The following is a 19,638-nucleotide window of genomic DNA, read 5'->3' on the forward strand; positions in this document are numbered from 1 at the left end:
GAGAAACCAACCAGCCACCCATGCAGTTTTCAGTTCACCCTCTTTATTTTGCTTTATGAGCAATCAAGCATGCATATGCTCTTTACAAGCAGAGTCCAGGCTTCCTACAGTCCTCCTGTTACACCCACTGGCTCTCTAACCAGCCAAGGAGACTTGTCATCCCTATGTCAGACCCCAGGGCTGGGATGCTCAATATGTGACTCAAACTGCTCACTCTCTTGGAAAGATCTCTGCCTGTGTTAACTTCCTCCTCTTCTGAATCCCCTGGGAAATCTTGACTTAATCACTTCTATTTTCTTTCTGCCCAATTCCATATGAGTCTTACAGCTGTATTTGTGCAAGAGGCTGTGAATCTCCAGGTAGTTTTCACTGAGAACTGTTCCACATGTGTATTTGTAGAACAGTTTTTGGAAAAATTAAATAGATTTTTGATATGCTCAGTGGAGGAAGTGAGTTCTGCGTCCTACTCCACCATCTTGATCTCTTTCTTCAGACAAATTAGACTTTAAAACAGACCCTCCAATGAGTCTGCTGTTGTCCAACAGTGCCCTCTCCATTGCTAACTACCACACAGTAGTCAGTTCTCTGTAGTATACGACTGGTGATGCTCTCCCTCTTGAAACTGTTTTGTCAATTGAAATCTGTAGCACAGCTTCCTTGTTTGGTCTTACTTCACTGAATTTAATACAAGTCTTGGACATGATGCTCCATATGATAAATACTTAGGTGATCATGATGACATGAAAATGTATAGTTATTAGATTTTTACAGAGACACACACGTGCACAACAGATAAATTTATTAACTGTATGGCATGATGATTATTTACTGTTCATTATATGGAAGTGGATCACAATAAAGGTCTTCATCTTTGTGGTCTCCATGTTGAATAGACTGAGGAGGAGGAAGGTGAGAGGTTGGTCTTGCTGCCTCAGAGGAGGCAGAGATGGAAAAGATAGTAGAGGTGGAAGGGGAGGCCAGAGAGGTAGGCACACCCAGTGTAACTTTACAGAAACACATTTAATTGCTGTCTGACTTTTTTGCTCTCTAAAAATGTTCCTATATGGTACCAATCCTTTTTGTTTCAGTGCCTGTAACATAGAAGAGTCCGTGTCTTATATGAAGTCAGATGCAGCCTTGAGTAATCAAAATTGTTCTCCCAGATCATGCATCAGTTGTTTCCTGTCACTGCTTCTTCTACAGCCTCTTCCTCATTGTATGGCACTCATTTGGAAGCAGTCACCTCCATCAAGTCAGCTTCTGTTCATTCCCCTGGTGTGGTATCCTTCTGTTGTTGTTGTCCAGTCACTAAGTCATGTCCGACTCTGTGATCCCCGTGAACTGCAGCATGTGAGGCTCCCCTGTCCTTCACTATCTTCCCAAGTTTGCTCAAACTCATGTCCATTGAGTCAGTGGTGCCATCCAACCATCTCATCCTCTGTCACCTCCTTCTCCACTTGCTCTTAGTCTTTCCCAACATCAGGGTCTTTTCCAATAAGTCAGCTCTTCATATCAGGTGGCCAAAGTATTGGAGCTTCAGCACCAGCCCTTTCAATGAATATTCAGGGTTGATTTCCTTTAGGATTGACTGGTTTGTGATCTACCTGCTGTCCAGGAGACTCTCAAGTCTTCTCCAGCACCACAGTTCAAAAGCATCAATGCTTTGGCACTCAGACTCATGTCTTGAAACCCTTCACCCCCCACCACCTTTTTAGCTACCTCCAGAATTTCTTTCATGATTTCCTTGAATGGCTTTGTCATAAATCCTGTGAAGTCATGCTTAAAATCTGAACACAGCTTTCTCCAGCAGGAATTTATTGTTTGGAGCTTATTGACTTTCACAATTTTTTCTGTAACACTGATGGCATCTTCAGTGGCAGACTTGCATGGTGTCTGCATTAATAATCCTTTAATAAATAATCCTTTCCATAAAGTACCATGTGTAACAAGCCTTAAAGGTCCTTATGACCCCCTGATCTAAAGGCTGAATTATAGCCATTGTGTTTGGGGGCAAGTAGATCACTTTGATGCCTTTGTTGTTGAACTCATGGGATCCTGAATGGCCAGGTATGACCTAAATCAAATCCCTGATAATTATACAGTGGAAATAACAAATAGACTCAAGGGATTATATCTGATAGAGTCCCTGAAGAACTATGGATGGAGGTTTGTAACACTGTATGTGAGGCAGTGACAAAACCATCCCCAAGAAAAAGAAATGCAAGAAGGCACAGTGATTGTCTGAGGAGGTATTACAAATAGTTGAAAAAAGAAGAGACGAGAAAGTCAAAGGAGAAAGGAAAAGATATATCCATCTGAATAAAGATTTCCAAAGAATAGTAAGGAGAGGTAAGAAAGCTTTCTTAAGTGAACAATGCAAAGATATGGAGGAAAATGATAGAATGGGAAAGAATAGATATCCCTTCAAGAAAATCTGAGATACAAAGAGAACCTTTCATACAACGATGGGCACAATAAAGGACAGAAATGGTAAGGACCAAACAGAAACAGAAGAGATTAAGAAGAGGTGGCAAGAATACACAGAACTGTACAAAAAATGGTCTTAATGACCCGGATAACCACGATGATATGGTCATAGACCTAGAGCCAGACATCCTGGAGTGTGAAGTCAAGTGGACCTTATTAGGAAGCGTTACTACAAACAAAGCTAATGGAGGTGATTGAATTCCAGCTGAGCTATTTCAAATCCTAAAAGATGATGCTGTTAAAACACTGTATCAATATATCACCAAATTTGGAAAGCTTATCAGCGGCCACAGGACTAAACGAGGTCAGTTTTCATTCCAACCCCAAAGAAGGGCAGTGTCAAAGAATGTTCAAACTACCATACAGCTGTGCTCATTTCACATGCTAGCAATAATGCTCAAAATCTTTCAAGCTAGGCTTCAGCAGTATGTGAACCAAGAACTTCCAGATGTACAAGCTGCTGGATTTTGAAAAGGCAGAGAAATCAGAGATCAAATTGCCAACATCCATTGGATCATAGAAAAAGCAAGAGAATTCCAGAAAAACATCTGCTTGCTTCCCTCGTGGCTCACATGGTAAAGCATCTGCCTGCAATGCGGGCGACCAGGGTTCAATCCCTGGGTTGGGAAGGTCCCCTGGAGAAGAAAAGGGCAACCTATTCCAGTATTCTCATCTGGAGAATCCCATGGACAGAGGAGCCTGGTAGGTTACAGTCCATGGAGTCACAAAGAGTCGGACACGACTGAGCAGCTTCATTTTCTTTCAGTTTTGTTGACTATGCTAAAGCCTTTGACTGTGTGGATCACAACAAACTGTGGACAATTCTTCAAAAGATGAGAATACCAGACCACCTGACCTGCCTCCTGAGAAATCTGTATGCAGGTCAAGAAGCAACAGTTAGAACTGGACATGGAACAACAGACTAGTTCCAAATTGGGAAAGGAGTAAGTCAAGGCTGTACATTGTCACCCTGCTTATTTAACTTATATGGAGAGTACATCATGCAAAATGCTGGGCTGGATGGAGCATAAGCTGGAATCAAGATTGCCAGGAGAAATATCAACAACCTCAGATATGCAGATGACACGACCCTAATGGCACAAAGTGAAGAGGAACTGAAGAGCCTCTTGATGAAAGAAAAAGATGTATCCAAGGTGATGAAGGTGAAAGAGGAGAGTGCAAATGCTGACTTAAAAATCAACATTCAAATTATTAAGATCATGGCTTCTGGTCATATCACTTCATGGCAAATAGATGGGGTAAAAATGAAAACAGTACAGACTATTTTCTTGGGCTCCAAAATCACTGCCGATGGTGACTGCAGCCATGAAATTAAAAGATGCTTGCCCCTTGGAAGAAAAGCCATGACAAACCAAGACAGCGTATTAAAAAGCAGAGACATCACTTTGCTGACAAAGGTTCATTAAGTCAAAGTATGGTTTTTCCAGTAGTCATGTATGGATATGAGAGTTGAACTATAAAGAAAGCTGAGTGCCAAAGAATTGATGCTTTTGAACTGTGGTGCTGGAGAAGACTCTTGAGAGTCCCTTCGACTGCAAGGAGATCAAACCAGTTGATTCTAAAGGAAATCAACCCTGAATATTCTTTGGAAGGACTGATGCTGAGGCTGAAGCTCCAATATTTTGGCTACCTGATGTGAAGAACTTACTCATTGGAAAAGACCCTGATGCTGGGAAAGATTGAAGGCAAAGAAGGGAATAACAGAGGATAAGATGGTTGAATGGCATCACTGACTCACTGGACATAAATTTGAGCACTCTGGGATATGGTGAAGGACAGGGAAGCCTGGTGTCTGTAGTCCATGGGGTTGCAAAGAGTTGGACATGACTTAGTGACTGAAAAACAAGGAACATCAACAGGGACATCGTCCAATATCTAAAGAACTTTAAGAGGCAGTCTTTTTTTTTGGCAAGGTACTTCCTGACTTTAGGAACAACACATTAATTAATGGAACTAATTCAGAAACCTGGAACCTGTCCAGGCTTTCTTTTACAGCCAGAAGATTGGCAGCTGGTGATTATCTTTTTCCCTTCAAGGCTAGGGTCTTAGCAGCTTTGTAGATAATGCAGTTCTGATCATAACCTAACTGCATTTGCACAAAAAGAGTTAGCATTTCCTCTCCTGCCTTGAATCCTGGTGCTTACTTATCCTCCTTAGTAAAAAGTATCCTTTGTGGCATTTTCCCCCAGAGTAGGGCACTTTCATCAGCTTTAAAAACCTGTTCAGGAAGATATTCTTTCCCCTCAGTGATATTCTTAATGGTGTCTGGGAACATATCTTCTGCCTTTTGGTCAGCAGAAGCTACTTCTGTTATCTTGGTTTACACCAAATCTCTTTAGAAAATTATCAAACCATCCTTTGCTGGCATTAAATTCTCCAGCTTTAGATCTTCACCTTCCTTTTACTTAAAGTTCTCATATAATGACTTCTTTTTTTTTTTTAATTGTGTGTGTGTGTGTATGTGTGTGTGTGCATGCTCAATCGTGTCTAACTCTGTGCTACCCATGGAATATGGAGCCTACCATACTCCTCTGTCCAGAAATTTCCCAGGCAAGAATACTGAAGTGGGTTGCCATTTCCTACTCCAGGGGATTTCCCAACCCAGGGATTGAACCCACATCTCTTGCATTGGCAGGCATATTCTTTACCACTAGCGGCATCTGGTAAGCTCTTTTGAATCATATTAGAGTCTATAGGTATGACTTTCTTTTTTTCCCTCCAAACTCATCAAATTATGCTGTATCCTTTACTTTTGACTGTGCTGGGTCTTTGTTTCTGCATTTCTCTAGTTGTAGCCAGCGGGGCTACTCTCTAGTTGAAGTGTGCAGGCTTCTCATTGCAGTGGCTTCTCTTGTTGCCGAGCACGGGCTCTAGAGTACATGGGTGTCAGTAGTTGCGGCATGTGGGCTTAGTTGATCCCTGGCAGGTGGAATCTTCTTGGACCAGGGATTGAAACTATGTCCCCTGCACTGGCAGGCAGATTCTTAACCCACTGAACCACCAGGGAGTCCAAGTATGCCTTTCTTATAGCAATCCTGCATCCACATGAAAGCTTCATTTTCAACATGAGATAAGAAAGTGTTTTGCCAATGGTGCAAGGTTTTCACATCTGCTTGTAACCACAGCTTCTTGATTTTCCTTTTCTTTTTTCACAGTGGTCCTTATGCTAGATTCATTTATTCTGAAATCGTGGGGAACTGTGGCTTCAGACCTCCATTTATGGTGCATATAAAGCACTTCACCTTTTTCTTGTAATATCAGGACTTTTCTCTCCTTCTTGGAAGCAAACCCAGCATCACTAGTGACACTTCATATAGGTCCCATATTGTTACTCAAGGCTTACAGTATTGCACTAAACACAGTGAAAAATATACAAGAACTGCTAGAGATCACTTGTTACCATGACATGCAGTCTATTGCAAAGACGAATCGCTCCTTCAGATGCTTGGCGTTACCTTACATTTCAAGTGGACACTCACAATGCTTGTTGTTTTTCAGTCGCTCAGTCATATCCAACTCTTTGCGACTCCATCGACTGCAGAACACCAGGTTTCCCTGTCCTTCACCATCTCCAGGAGCTTGCGCAGACTCATGTCCATTGAGTTGGTGATGCCATCTGACCATCTCGTCCTCTGTTGTCCCCTCCTCCTCTACCTTCAATCTTTCCCAACATCAGAGTCTTTTCCAATGAGTTGGCTCTTCACATCAGGTGACCAGAGTATTGGAGCTTTAGCCTCAGTCTCAGTCCTTCCAGTGAATATTCAGGGTTGTTTTCCTTTAGAATTCACTGGCTTGATCTCCTTGCTGTTCAAGGGACTCTTCAAGTGTGTTCTCCAGCACCACAATTCAAAAGCATCAATTCTTCAGCACTCAGCCTTCTTTATGGTCTGACTCTCACATCCATACATGACTACTGGAAAAGTCATAACTGTGACTATATGGACCTTTGAAGGCAAAGTAAGGTCTCCGCTTTTTAATATCTCTAGGTGTGTCATAACACTTGAGTTCACAGCAAAAGCAACAGAAGGTAGTTATGAATTTATTTTAGTAGTATAGTATGTCCTACAGTTAGTTTTGAGCAGTTATCATTTAATACTGCATCTTTGTTTACATTTCTCTTGACTTTGAATAGCATCACATATGGTCTGTAAGTGTCTGTGTGCATAAGTTCAATAAATTTTAACACTTTATAATAGATTTGTGTGTAGTCTTGGGAAAGATTAAGGGCAGGAGGAGAAGGGGGCGACAGAGGATAAGATCATTGGATGGCAACAATGACTCAATGGACATGAATTTGAGCAAACTCTAGGAGATGGTGAAAGACAGGGAAACCTGGTGTGATGCAGTCCATGGGATTTTAAAGAGTCAGACATGACTTAGCGACTGAACAACAATGAAGTGATAACATAGACTAATAACTACATATATTTTATGCATTCATGACATACCTGACTTTTTCTATATTTCTAGGCTGTGTAGTTCATATGGAAGTTTTTTCAAATTGTCAAAAATCTCCAAAAAAATTTCCAATATATTTATTGAAAAAAATTCTGTATATAAGTGGATCCATGCAGTTCAAACCTATGTCACTCAAAGGTTAACTCTACTTTTAGACCACTGCTGCTTTCTGTTGATTCATTAGTTTGGGTTATCATAGAGCTGTTATATATATATATTTACCATCAGATTTATTTTCAAGAAACTCAGAGCCTCTATTACAGCCATGGTAATTGGATGTGGTTCCAAATTTTACTCATAATTAGCATATTTTTTATAAATTTTAACTGTTGACTTAGTGTTTGCTTTGTCACTTATTTATGTTTTTGTGGGAAAATAGTGTAAAAATTATTGAATGATGAAAAAGTAATTAAAGTGTGGTTTTAAAATCACAGAGATCACATTTTTGGATACTTTTAAGCTAAAAACATCCCATGTCTGAAAATGGAACCAATGAACAAAACCTTATGTCATGTATAATTCTGTCAGGATTTTTGATGATTAAAAGTAAAATAAATATATATATATAAAATGCATGTTGAAATAGAAACACATTCTTTCACAAGGAACCAAATGTGAAAATCTTGATGTGCTTGGCTTCAAAGTCAAGCTCTGTTCACTTGAAAACAATTGCCAATTAATACCCCTCATTTCCCCCATAACAATAAAATATACTAAATGCTTCAGTCATGCACTGCACAGGTCATTTTCTATTGCCCCAGGCAGTCATTTAAAACAGCAGATTAGCTTATGTGGAAGAACAGAAGTTGGGGGATTTGCTTGCATACACACATCACAGAACCTTTTAAAAACTCAAAAACATTTTTTAAGTTTCCAAAACTTTTGATTAAAATGGATACACCCAGAATGTTTCATGTTTGTTTAGTGGGAAACTTATTCATGGAATATCATAGGTGCACCCTCGTTTGTACTTTCTCAAACTGTCCTAGCATGGCCATAGAGAAGATTGTTTCTGACTGATCTGGTAGTGAGAAAAATACAAATGTAAGAAATGACACTGTTTTGTTTTGTTTTGTTTGTGAAGACTTCACTTTTCAGAGCAATTTTAGATTCACAGCTAAATTAAAAGGAAGGTAGAGATACTTTCTTATTCCCACATATGTATAACCTCCCCCATTGTAAATATCCACCACCAGAGCAGTACAGTTGTTACAGTTGCTGAACATATATTGACATATCATTGTCAGACACTGGTGTTATTTCAGGCACTGTTGGAAAAGAAGAATAAGGATTTCAAAGCAAAGAAGCCTATGCGTTTTCTTCAAAGAAAGCCAGTACCTCAACCTCGACTTCCAACTCCAACCCTGGAGATGAGTTCCAATGTAAGTTTGAGGCTTTTTTAATTTGAAAAGCTAAATTCAGCTTCACTCTCTGTTTATTCTCCAGATAGTTTGGGTTAAAAACAAACCTAACATAGCCATGTTCATTTCCCAAGATCTGAATTACATTTCCTTTATCCTTTATTTCAAATACACACAGGAAAAAAAAAAGCAAATTGAAATCTAAATTCAATCCTTTTCAAGAATAAAAACACAAAGAATGAAATCTTCCCAAGAAAAATAGGCATCAGAAGATAATCCTGATATATGTCAAATAAGAAGATGGAATGATGATCAGATACTGTAACTGTATTCCCACATGAAGTGATTGATGATAGCTGGAATTAGCAAGGAATCATCAAGACAGGCCAGCTTCTGGGTTAAGATTGGCCAGAGAGCTCACTCTGACTCCAGGGCTATGCCTTACCTTCTCAGGGCCTCACACTCAGTTTGGTCAGCATTTCAAGAGTTGGTTAGGATTTAAAGGACTGACACAGAAAACTCACAAGAAACTGCTGGAGATGCCACAGATTTGCAAATTTGTTATGTATAGTTAAAGCTATGGTTTTTCTAGTAGTCATGTACGGATATGAGAGTTAGACCATAAAGAAGGTTGACCACTGAAGAACTGATGCTTTTGCATTATGGTGCTGGAAAAGACTCTTGAGAGTCCCTTGGACTGCACAGAGATCAAACCTGTCTGTCCTAAAGGAAATCAACTATGAATATTCATTGGAAGGACTGATGCTAAAGCTTAAACTCCAATACTTTGGCCACCTGATGCAAAGAGCCAAGTCATTGGGAAAGACCCTGATGTGGGAAAGATTGAAGGCAAAAGGAGAAGGGGGCAGCAAAGGATGAGATGGTTAGATAGCATCACCAACTCATTGGGCATGAGTTTGAGCAAACTCCAGGAGATGGTGAAGGACGGGAGCCTGGCATTCTGCAGTCCATGGGGTTGCAAAGAGTTGGACACAACTTAGCAAGTGAACAACAACAACATACTTTACAGAGAGAACTATAACTGCCTGGTATATCAGGATGTTGCTCTTGGGAGGTCAGTTTGTTCTTTCCGAACACAAGGCAGTTCTCACACAAAGCCAAACTGCACATAGGTTGTGCTTTGCCAGAGCAGGGGAGTTGATGGGAGATCTCACTAGCACCTCCAATGGCTCTGAGCTTTCTGGAGAGGTGGGAATGCGCCTGTTGACTGGCCACAATGCGCTTCTGGGCAGCATCCTCTTTTCTAGACTTTGTGCTGACCACTGCCTGTGGTTAACATGTCTTTCACAAGTGTTAATGCCATTGATTCCACTATTGATATCTTTTGCATTGAGGGGCTTTAATTAAATTTGTAGACTCTGTTCTTTTTTGCTTTTATACATACTTATTTAAGGTGATTTTTGTAGATTGCTGATTTTGTCCATTATATTCTGATTTTACCAGTTTAGCTAAGTTCTTATGAAAAGCACCTCATTTTTAACTCCAATATACCCCAGCTGCATTCTTTGTCTCATGTTCATGTTCAGTCACTAAGTTGTGTCCGACCTTTGCAACCCCACGGAATGTAGCCTGCCATGGGGCTCCTCTGTCCATGGGATTTCCCTGGCAAGAATACTGGAGAGGGTTACCATTTCCTTCTCCAGGGGATCATCCCAACCCAGGGATCAAACCCTTGTCTCCTGCATTGACAGGTAGATTCTTTACCACTGAGCCGCCAGGGAAGCTTGCATTCTTTGTCTACTCATGATTAAACATGAAAAAAAAAAAAAAACTATTGCAAAAGGGATGTTATTAGCAATACCTACTGCTTCAAGAAAGATTTTGTTGGAAAGGAATATAGAAAAAATGAAAATGGCTTAATTTGTAAGGATAGCACAACATTGGGTGATTTTTTGCTTTTGATATAATTTACCAATGATATGAAAAATATAATGAATTTTGACAATACTTTAATGTCATGTTTAAAATCCTATGTTCAAAAAAGGATACTGTTTTATTTCTTGTTTTATTTCTCTTTAAGTCCTTCTGGTGTCTAGCTTTTTTGCTAGATATAAATCTTCAAAAAAGTATTTGATGGCAACTGCTGAAGTTCTCAAGCTGCTTGGTTCTCTCTTTGTTTTTTTAGGAAGAAGAAGATATAGAAATGGCAGTGATCTACCTTCAAAAGTTGCTCCGGGGCAGAGTTGTTCAAAACATGGTGTGTAGGGTGGACCCCTGGCCCTGTTCTTCTCCTGTGAGACTAGATTCAGAGTGCACCTGTGTTTGTTTCCTTGGGGGTAAATTGCCTCCCACACCCCGCTGTCCTGTGGAACTATGCTATTGAGTTACCTACTCTTTCCCTTTTACTGCCATAGCTAGCCCAAGTGAGTGGCACAATATCAAGGAAAGAAACGACCCGCCTGCTGTTTCCTGTAGTGTAACCAAGGCAGTATGAAGCTAATGTCTTCCATGGAATTGCTGAATCCAGCAGTTTTCATACATGAATTTTGACTGTTAAGCATCACAAACCAAGTGGATTCTCTAATTTTCCACAGTCATAATAATCTGAGTTTGCATATTAGCTAGCAATGCATGAATATTAAATGGAATAGCTAAATAAATAACTATAGTTTTGAACTCTTAACTGTGTATGCTCACATTATATATTCTTTACCTATATCAGCACTTTTTTTCCTACCAATTACCCATTTTACAGGTGAGTAATACAAGCCTGAGTGAGATTATGTTAACTGTCAGCAAATTCAACTCTGGTCTTCCTGACCGCAAAGCCTTAGTCAGATCATTGTGCTTCTTAAATTTAAAAAGGGACTGATGTAAAGCCTCAGCTAAAACATTTTTTCTTCCCCAGACAGCTAAAACTCTTAAGAGACTCAGTTATGGTGAGTCAGTCCAGGGAGGCTGGATGAACCTCTGTGTCCAGCACTATTCCCTATCCTCCTGGCATTATTTCTGCAGGAGAAACGCCACAGTGAAGTTCAGACAGCAGGTCGTGTATTCCAGACCAGGAACAGATCTCTCAGAAAAGAAAACTGACCATGAAACATACCACTCCCAGGCTTCCTAGGGGAAGAGCGCAGGAAATGAAGGGAAGGCTCCAGGTTCTTAACATGACCCTAGAGTTATCACCTTGTCTTGGAGGCATTTTAAGAAATTCAGTCAACAGTTAACTGATAGCTGAGTTCCTTTTCTGCCTGAACAGCTGAAGGAGCAGAAAACAGGGCTGACGCCTAGCTCTGTGGCATACACCTGGTCCGTGGCCCTGAAAGGCGGAGCAGAACCCGCTGTTCATGAGCGCCTCACCAGTCACTGCCTGCAAGGCCTCGTGCCTGCACTGGCAATGCTGATTTGCAGGTCTCTCTGGTTTGATTTGATACAGATGTTTGAGGGGAAAGAGAAGCGACTGGAGTTGATCCAGGAGCTGCGCACCAGCCACGCACTGCAAGAAGATGACAGGCTGGTGAAGAAAGCCGAGAAGCAGGTGACCCTGGCCCTGCAGCGGCAGAGGAACTTGCACGAGCACAAGGTTCTTTCCTCTCCTTTCTTGTCCCATTTTCACCCTTGATTTTTGTTATTGTGCAAACAGCAGTATAGTAACAACAGATGAAGTGATGTAAAAGAATGGCTGATTCATGTCAATGTATGGCAAAAACCACTACAATATTGTAAAGTAATTAGCCTCCAACTAATAAAAATAAATGGAAAAAAAAAGAAACACCCCCCACAATCCCAGCATTTTTCGCCAGTGGCACTACTGTCCAAAATTTGAATGGACTGTATCCTCCCTGAGTTGAGTATGCTTATTTTTTTTTTAATTTGCAAAAAGGAAAGAAAAAAAGCTTTACTATTTTAAAAGGTTTTCTTTTCCAATTTTTCTTAAATATTTCTATTTAAGAAAATATTATATTTCTATTATATTTCAGTGGAAGCTAAGTAGAATGAATAAATACTGAAAGCAATAAGAAAAAGTGAGAAATGAGATTTTAAAAACTGTCCACACTTGAGATGTATGAGTTTTGGAGCTGTATGTAGCTCATGTTCCTTAAACTACATATTAAATATGTTAATATGTTATTCTGTGACTTTCGTCAGGTCCTCTGAGCTCTGTGTGACTGACAGTAGCTGGTGATTGCAGCTCTAACCCAACAACTGTAAATGTGTTTCCTACTTTCTGCTGGTATTTGTGTATATATACATACTATTTAATGTTGACTAAAGTGGAGGTATACTTTTACTGTCTCTCCCACTTATCTGTAAATCAGTGTGAAAAGAATCAATTTGCAGAGTGTTGTAAGGAAGTAGACTTACAGCAAAGTTAATATTACCCACCTTTAGTGACACACACCGCTCTCGTGCTGTGAATTGGGCACAAACGGTCAGCAGCTCTGAAGCGAGCACCCCTGTACTCCCTTCATGTGACAGCAGGGCTGGCGTGCTCTCTGAGTGATGGGGGCTGGTTTGGGAGAGGGAGGGAGAAAGCCACAGATGGTGAAACCCAGCCAAGGGACCAGAGAAGGAAGAGAAGAGTGTAGTCACTGGAGTCTCTGAATCTGGGGGCCCTGGAGCCCTGGGCATGATGGAGACGAGCTGCACATCTGTTCATACAGAGAGCAGAATGCTCAGGCAGTGGAATACCCAGGACCTGGATGCAAGAATGCCCACCGCGGCCCCTTCAAGGTTTCTGATTATAGACTTGAGCAGCTACAACTAAGACAATCCAGAGTTTTTAATTCATCTGTCCCATTTAGTAGATAAATACTTGACTGATAGACATGATGACAGCTAAGAGCTAAGGGAGGAATTAATGGGAAGAGCTGTCACATAGCCACAGACTCACTCTGTTTACCTTTGGCTGCTCCTGGCTACACCTGTGGGATGCAGGCATCTGGGGCAGTGGACATCTCATGTACCTATAGCAGTGCTGATCCTCTCATTTTATCCCTCTCTTATATCAAGGGGAATCAGTGTGAGAGCAGCAAGTATCTGGGAGAAGAGCCTTTCCCCCTTACCACTGAGGCTAGGAGCAGAAACACAGTACAGTCTTCTTAAACACTTTTATTCTCATTGTGCCAAAGCCAGGACAGAGGGATTCACAAATAAACACTGTGGCTTATTCCTGGCCAGGAACTCTGGGCCCCTCTCTACCTCAGTGACTACATAGACATGTAGGCTTATTTCCTAGTCTGTTTCAAAGGCAGTTCTTAATGACTTTGAAGTTACTTAAATGAATAAAAAGTACCAAGGTTTTCTACTTTCATGTTACTGAAAAGCTTAAAAATTCCCCAAACTTGGTGTTAAAAGACCAAGCATTGAAAAATTAAGAGGTATCATGAGTGAATTTCTAGGAGATTCTATTTTTTTGAACTTAAATATTATCTTTTAATCAAAACCTTGACATTTCCCTTCATGTCTGGGAAGACATAAGCACTTTACCTTCTGGATAAAATTGAAAGGAAAAAAAAAATTGTGTGGATGCTAACTAATGTTTTGCTAAGCCATCATCTATAGCTGAACAATCTGCTTCCTCAAGTCTAAGTTTGTATCATAAGTTTTCCTAGTAAAACCGTTGGGTTTTACTAGGTGCGTTCTGAAAGGGAAGTGACTGTCGAGGGTAATCCAGCATCCCTCCTCATGAATCACACTTGTTAGTGAAATCTGTATCTTCATAGTCATATAATTATTTTTAAGGTGTCGCTGGTTGCAAATCATTTGGCTGGACTGGAAGGAAGGGTGCTGGCGGACATGTTTGACTTCCTGTCCAAAGAGCTGGTGAGACTGCAGGAGGAGAGGCGGGTCCACGCCCTGGCCATGCTGGCCGAGCGGCAGCGCCGGATGCGTGAAGCTGAAGAGAGTGGCCGGCGCCAGGTGGAGCAGAGGCGCCTGCAGGAGGAGGACCAGATATTTAAGGAGGCAAGTGGGGACTTTGTAAGGAAGCCATTTGTAAGGAGCCGAGTCAAACCCAAGGAACCTCAAGATAGGAGATGCTTTCATTTTTTAATTGTCTTCAACAGATAATGTATTGGGGTCCTAGGATATGCTCAGCAGTATGTAAAGGCATTGTGGAGTACTTTGGAGGGAAATACCAGGCATGGCTCCTTCTCTCCTAGAACTTAAATCCTATGTAACATGCAAATAAAGGTAGAATAAGAAAATGTGGTGTTTCCTGAGGGAAACAAATGGGGCCCAGTGACACATTTTTACAGAGGTCATTGGGGGTACTTGTTGTATGAACAGTTTGGAGGAAGGACAAGGTGGAAATAAGGGACCTGAAAGGAGGCTAATGAACTAACTTAGGCCAGAGTGAGAAATGGGGTGAAATCAAGTATAAAGTCCAGTTTCCAGTGTCAGTGAGTGGGGAGATGATGGTTCTTTTCCGAGGTGGGAAAGCTGAGGGTGGAATAGGTTTGGGGCAGGGGTGGAATCGGGAGTTTGATTTACATTAGTTTGAGATATCTTGGTAGAGGTGTCATTTCAGCATATGAATATATAAGATGGAATTTAGAAGAGATTTTTTGACTAAAGATACAAACGTGGGAGTTAAGAATGCCAGGCTGGTAAATTAGAATTCTGAACAAGACCCAGTGGATGTGAAATTCCAGACTGACCCAGATGCAAACTCAGAGGAAATTTGAGGAACCAATAATATCTCAAAGCACTCTTGCCCTCATCAAGAATGCAAAAGCTCAAGTGATAAAATTGGAGAGGATTTGTGAGGAAGATTTCTTTAAAGGGAGCTGTGCTGTGACTAATACCCACCCCCTCCACCATATCACACCTAGAGTTTGGGGAGAGTATGTCCCCTTTCTTGGGGAGCTTGATGTGTGTTCTTTCAGTTAGGGTGTCTGACCCCCAGGAATGCAGAGGTGGAAGCTGGGCAGGCTGAGGGGTTTGGGCACAGAAGAGGCTGCGTGGGCGGCCAGCACACCCAGAATATGTCAAAACAAAGAATGTCTCCCTTGCGCCAGATGGGAAAGATGGAAAGTGCCAACCTTTTTTTAAAAGTGCCAATTTTTTTTTTTTAAATTCCTGTCCAGGAGGCTATCTGAATTGTAAATATGGATACTCTTGAGCTCCTTGGGTGAGAAAAAATAATACTATGTCAACTTGAGGCTTTCTTATTTGATTTGTGATTTTAAGGATTTACCCAATTCCCAGGGAATTAGGATTAATTCATTAATAGTATTTGCTGTTTTTTCTAATTAAAAAATTGATTAAAATTAAAGATTTTCCATCTTCTATACAGCTTAAAAACTTGCAGGTTGTATATTGTCAAGTGCAGCTTTTTAATTGGAGTGGAGGATCATCTCTGGTGTCAAACAGCCTATAATAATAATTTGTATTCTAGTTTCCTGTCATCCTAACAGCTTTTATTTAAATAGAATTACTGAGATTTAGCAATTTTTAGCAAACGAAAACTTACTATCCCCTACTGAAATCACTAAGGAAAAACCAACTGGGATGGGAAGAACCAGTTGGGAGTGAGAATAAAAGGAGAGAGACAAAGGAACCACTATACTCAGAAATATGAAAAGGAAGATACTGGTGAAAGACTTCTAGAAAGGTGTCTTCTAGATGGGAACAGCCCCAGTAAATGGCAGCACATCTGGGAGGGGCATGAAAGGGTTAAAATGACCCTTCTGGCCTGATTTCACGATCATTTATGTAAAGAATATATCCATCTAGGGACGCCCCCATGCATCATTTACATTCCCTATCTTCCATCATATGATCCTTTTATAGATAAATATGCTTGCATGCACATAAATATACCAAAAACCAGAAATGTACACATTAGTAAATTTCCAGGAAAATAACATATATTGAGAAACATAGTCACAGACTCATATTTAAATACATATACACTTCATGTCCATACGTGAAGACACATTCACAAACATAATCCCTTGTGCACAGTATTAGCAAAGATGTGGAGGACACAGTGACACACACATAGCCACCCAAACGTTTCCTTTACTCACTTATGCACATACAAGCACAAACGTGTCCACAAACATGCACATTTATAAAGATGTATGTAAACACACAAGTACATATATTGTTAGAAGTAGACCACGTTAAACTTCCCACCTCTGAACAAGACTCAACTGTCTAATTGTTCTGTTCTAGGTGTGACTTGTCTCTTGAGTAAGATTGTGGTCTCCAGGATAGCAGGCATGTTGTATATCGCTTTGTGCCTTCCACAGCACCAGCGTAGCCCTCTGTACACAACAGGCGTTGAGAAAATGCATGTTGGTTGGTTGGCTGATACCATATTAAATTATGGTCATTGGGTCTCTCCCATAAGGGAGGCACAGGAATTCAAGGATATGGACTTGGTATTTCACTGTAAACATTTCATATTCAGAGTCCTGCTACAGTGCCAGTCAAGAAACAGGTACTAAGTTGTTACTGAGTCCCAAGCATTATCTCAGAGATAAAGAAATATTTAGACATTAAACAGAAAGTGCTCTTATCCCCCAAAGCTCAAAATCTATTGAGACCTCATAGAAAACAAAGTATGACACCCTTGATGTTTGTGATACTTCCTGTGTATCTACCTGTCAAACAGGCAAAACTAAATTGTATTATTTATGACTGAAATCTTAAGGAACAAAACTGTAAAGAAAGTGAAGTCTACCATAAACTCATGAGAATGGAAAGGAGCTGTGGTCAGATGGAACCCACTGTGACTTCTGGGATACTACCAGTGGCTTGACCAGAATTCATTACACTGTACATTTATCTGCTCTGCACTTCTCTAAATGTATATTCTATTTCACAGTTTCAGAAAGCTTTAAAAAAGAGGCAGTCCAGGACTGATATGATAGTTAAAAAAAATTCATCAGAGATCCAGAATCCTTCTAGATTTCTGCTTTTCTGTCCCTGGGGCATGACCCTCACGGCAGTTTAAGACGACTGGTGCCTCCTGCATTTTGTCCCCATGAAATGAGAAATGAGAGAAAAAAATAAGCTAGGTCTTTCCCTTTAAGAATCCTTTAAGAGAAAGGAGAGAAAGGATGTTGTATAAATCCTAGTCTCTGCCACAGTTAGGTAGCTAGACCAAGTCACACTGCTGGTAAGAACAAAGACAGAACCTAAAACAGGGTTCCTGAGTCAAGCCTGTGATCTTTTTGCAGTGTTTTGTATTGCCCACCCCAAATTGAGACCCATAATTCTAAAATGAGCCAAGTATGTAGGGTCTACCCAGAATGGGTAGATACAGGTCGATTAGAAATGGACTACAGTGTTTTTTTTTTTTTTTTAAAGGAATGTACAGTGCAGGGACTATTGACTTGGTAAATGAAATAGACATGCTAAAAATGTTGACCAATTTTTGTGCATTTTTCTTGTCTTGCTTATGGTAGTAGCATTCCTTTTCTGAGTAGCTGAAGTGTTTGGGGCTTTTGCAGGTGATTAAAGTTCACCAAAGCACTGTAACTTCCTATCTGGAGGACATAATACTGAACACTGAAGAGAATACTGCAGAAGAACAAGCCAGGGCGGAAATAGAGAAGATGGCTGAAGAAGTCAATGACATTGCTTATGAAATGGAAAGCCGGTGTGTACCAAGGGGACAGATGGTGGGATGGACAGCCCCTTTGCTGTTACTCATATGTGTTTTTCAAGAGCCTAAGATTTCACCACCAAGGAGAAACAAATAACTAACTCATGCTTCAGTATGCATTTAGTTTTAACAGCAGCCAGCAGACCTGTACTTTTGTGTGGCAGGAGCCGCACATTGAGAATAGAATTTTCAGTTATCCTCTGCACTCTGGATCACTTTCATATTTCTTAACTTTAGAATATCACAAAGCTTGAAAGCAATGTGAGCATGTCCAATTTTACTTGGATATCACCCCAAGGCTTTTGGCTTCCATGTGTAAATCGTGTCTCTTAACACTCCTTTCCTGGGAGGCAGGGGAAGTAAAGGACAAATTTGGATTTTCCAAAGAGTTAAGGAAACGCACCAGGAATGTGCTATTTCAGATCACTCAAGGAAAAGGCAGTCGTAGAATCTGAGCAGTGGGGCTCCTTACACACGCAAGGAGGATCCAATTATAAATCGGCAGCTCAAGCAAGGCAGCAAAGGAAACACTTTTAATATGTTCTTATTTTTTAGTCGAACTCAGCTTCAGTCAGAGGAGATTGTGGCCGAGTTGGTTTACAGTTTCCTGATCCCGGAGGTGCAAAAGGACTTTGTCAAAGAAAAGGGTAAGCCAACATAAATGCTTCATTCGATAATCTTTTTAAAGATATAAGCTATTTTCAATATTCCAGAGATTTAAAACTGAGCAGAGGCATGGGGGAGATTCTGAAGAAGAATCAGAGTTATCTTCAAAGTTTGTCAGGTTCTCTTGATGCTGTCCAATGGCAAAATATAATCACCTCCAGTATGGATGCATGCGGTTCTAATAAGTTTGATGAAGCATTAAATTCCAAACCTTCTTTAAGATGCAGTTCTCAAGTTCTCAGAGGAGGTGTATTTTGGGGGTTTTGTTTTTGATTTAAATAGTTGATTTACAATATTATGTTAGTTTCAGGTATACAGCAAAATGATTGTTATTTATATATGTATATACACACACACATATCTTCTGATTCTTTTCCATTATAGGTTAACAAGATATTGAATATAGTTCCCTGTGCTATACAGCAAATCCTTGTTTATTTTATATATACTTGTGTGTATATGTTAATCCCATATTCCTAATTTATCCCTCCCCCATCTTGTTCCTCTTTGGTAACCATCAGCTTGTGTTTTGTGATTTGATTTTTTCAACGTGAAACAAATGTTGATAGTATGCAGGGTTTTCCAACTGTAGCTGCCTTTTGGAGGCAGGGCATGTGCAAGTCAGGTGCTGAAAAACGGGAAGCCTGGCAGACTTAATGCTATTCTGCAGCTCTGCTGAGTCACAATATCTTTTGTTCCTGCCAGGGCTCATCTCAGTATAAATATCCTCACTTATCATTTGCCAAAAGTGGCATGTTTCTAAAGATTGCTGGTTTTATTCAATAGAGGAGGAGAAGAAAAAAAAAATGTGTTTTAAGAAACAATGTTCTTCCAGAGCTTTCAGGGTACAGTGATAGTCCTGGGCCCAGAGGGAGGGAGTGTGACCAGTAGATCAATATTTAAGTGATATATGAGCCTGGGAGGTTTTAAGAGTTTGCAGGAGAATTCTAGACAGGTTTAAGAGAAGTGTAATATTTCAGATTGCGTAACTAGGGGGTAAGGAATGGTGGAATTCTAATGCATTAGAAGAGAACAAAGAAATACCCTGTTTTCCCATTACAC

General features: G+C 40.4%; 1 protein-coding gene across 1 annotated transcript in view; it reads left to right on the plus strand.

Annotated features, from left to right (window-relative positions):
- CFAP91 (cilia and flagella associated protein 91) overlaps positions 1-19,638 on the plus strand; it is a 98,121-nt gene that overhangs the window by 51,770 nt on the left and 26,713 nt on the right. The window contains exons 11-16 of the mRNA XM_065942109.1: positions 8,232-8,348; positions 10,474-10,545; positions 11,725-11,871; positions 14,034-14,255; positions 17,756-17,904; positions 18,466-18,557. Coding sequence (XP_065798181.1) covers positions 8,232-8,348; positions 10,474-10,545; positions 11,725-11,871; positions 14,034-14,255; positions 17,756-17,904; positions 18,466-18,557 — 799 coding nt within the window. The remainder of the gene's footprint in view (positions 1-8,231; positions 8,349-10,473; positions 10,546-11,724; positions 11,872-14,033; positions 14,256-17,755; positions 17,905-18,465; positions 18,558-19,638) is intronic.

This window comes from Muntiacus reevesi, chromosome 8 (assembly GCF_963930625.1).
Source record: "Muntiacus reevesi chromosome 8, mMunRee1.1, whole genome shotgun sequence".
Lineage (NCBI taxonomy): Eukaryota > Metazoa > Chordata > Mammalia > Artiodactyla > Cervidae > Muntiacus > Muntiacus reevesi.